Raw genomic sequence first — 2,110 nt, 5'->3', positions numbered from 1 at the left:
TAGGAAGAAAGAATTCCTTACTATTTAACACTCAGCCCAAGCCAGCCAGTGCAAGCGGAGTCTACTTCCTTGTTTCTGGCCTGGAAATCCCCATAAATTGGCAAGTGAAAGAAATAAATATCAGTCCCATGATTCAGAGGCTGACACAATTCTGATAAAGGTAAGGGCCTAAGTCTTTGCAGCAGGTCATGGCCTATCCCTGTTTTCCACCCACAAAACAGTCAGCAAATGTGCCCCCTTTCCTAACAGGCCTCCTAAAAGATCCTCCTCCCGGCCGCGGAGACGTGAAGGCCCCGCGCACGCCTCCTCACCATCCGGGTCGGTGCCCGCCCTCGCTGTGCTGTCCGCGGCCCCATGGAGAAGACGGAGCTGATCCAGAAGGCCAAGCTGGCCAAGCAGGCCAAGCGCTACGACGACACGGCCACCTGCATGAAGGCCGTGACGGAGCAGGGCAACGAGCTGTCCAACGAGGAGCGCAGCCTGCTCTCGGTGGCCTACAAGAACGTGGGCGGGGGCCGCAGGGCAGCCTGGAGGGTCATCTGGAGCATCCAGCAGAAGAGCAACGCCTCCGACAAGAAGTTGCAGCTGATTAAGGACTACCGGGAGAAAGTGGAGTCCGAACTGAGGTCCATCTGCACCACGGTCCTGGAATTGTTGGATACGTATTTAATAGCCAGTGCAACTAATCCAGAGAGTAAGGGCTTCTACCTGAAAATGAAGGGAGACTACTTCCGGTACCTTGCTGAAGTTGCTTGCGGTGATGATCCGAAACAAACGATAGATAATTCCCAAGGAGCTTACCAAGAGGCTTTTGATATAAGCAAGAAAGAGATGCAACCCACACACCCAATCTGCCTGGAGCTGGCTCTTAACTTTTCTGTATCTTACTATGAGATCCTTAATAACCCAGAACTTGCCTGCACACTGGCTAAAACGGCTTTTGATGAGGCCATTGCAGAACTTGATACACTGAATGAAGACTCCTACAAAGACAGCACCTTCATCATGCAGTTGCTTAGAGACAACCTAACATGATGGACATCAGACAGTGAAGGAGAAGAATATGATGCGGCAGAAGGGGCAGAAAACTAAAAGTGCATACAGGGTAGGGGCAGAAGGGGCAGAGAGCTAAGTGCATACAGGGTGTCATCCTTCTTCCCCTCAAGAAACCTTTTAACTCATCTCCATTCCTTATTCCATTTGGATTTCCTATAGCAAAGAAACCCATTCATGGGTATGGAATCAACTGTTTGTAGTCTTTTCACACTGCAGCTTTGGGAAAACTCCATTCCTTGATTTGTGTTTGTTTTGGCCTTCCTGACGTGCAGTTACTGCTGTAGAAAAGTATTAACAGCTTCATTTCATAGAAACATAAGTAACTTCCAAACACTTATGTAGAGGACTAAAAATGTATCTGGTATTTAAGTAATCTGAATCAGTTCTGCAAGTGACTCTGTTTTATATTACTGTGAAGATATGAAAATGTAGTTAATTACAATTTAAAGCATGTTCTACATTACTTCTTAATTTCTACATTCCCACCCTTACTCTTCTTCGGGGATTTCCTTTCAGTAAGCAACTTTTCCATCCTCTTATTGTATTCCTTTTTTGGTAGGAATCCAGAAGTATGAGATTGAATGGAAAAGCATTTGACATTTTGGGGCTGGGGGTCACACATTAAAATGCCTCCTGTATCATATATGATGGAGGTCTTGTGTATCTGTGACAACAGGGAGTTTCCTTATTCACTTTTCATTTGCTGCTGTTTAAGTTGACAACTTCCCTTCCCAATAAAAATTCACTTACACCTCCAAAAAAAAGAAAAAAAAAAAAAAAGATCCTCCTCCTCCTCCACCAGACGCATCAGTCCAATCTTTGAATTCTTGAGGTCATCTTCAGAGGAGAGGAATGAGTGATTACTGTAGGTTGAAAAGAGCTCATAAGACCAGAAGGACTTCTGAATTCCAGTGCACAGTGTAGGGTCTTTGAATTTTCAGTTGTGAATTGGTGTTGATATTACCAACTTCATAAGTCTGTTGTAAAAATTCAAAAAGTGATGCACGAATGCAATTTGTAAAATATGAAGTGCTCTTCAAATATTATATAGTAA

At 44.5% G+C, this 2,110-nt stretch overlaps 1 protein-coding gene across 1 annotated transcript; it reads left to right on the top strand.

The window, feature by feature from the left end:
• Positions 1-281: 281 nt before the first annotated feature.
• LOC130845622 (14-3-3 protein theta-like) lies at positions 282-1,045 on the top strand. The gene has a single exon (XM_057723118.1). It carries the CDS (start codon positions 355-357, stop codon positions 1,033-1,035), a length of 681 nt encoding a protein of 226 aa, XP_057579101.1. The 5' UTR covers positions 282-354; the 3' UTR covers positions 1,036-1,045.
• Positions 1,046-2,110: the final 1,065 nt, after the last annotated feature.

The sequence above is a fragment of the Hippopotamus amphibius genome, chromosome 2 (assembly GCF_030028045.1).
Source record: "Hippopotamus amphibius kiboko isolate mHipAmp2 chromosome 2, mHipAmp2.hap2, whole genome shotgun sequence".
Classification (NCBI taxonomy): domain Eukaryota; kingdom Metazoa; phylum Chordata; class Mammalia; order Artiodactyla; family Hippopotamidae; genus Hippopotamus; species Hippopotamus amphibius.
Note: the sequence above shows the minus strand (reverse complement) of the source record. Positions and strands in the feature narration are given on the sequence as shown.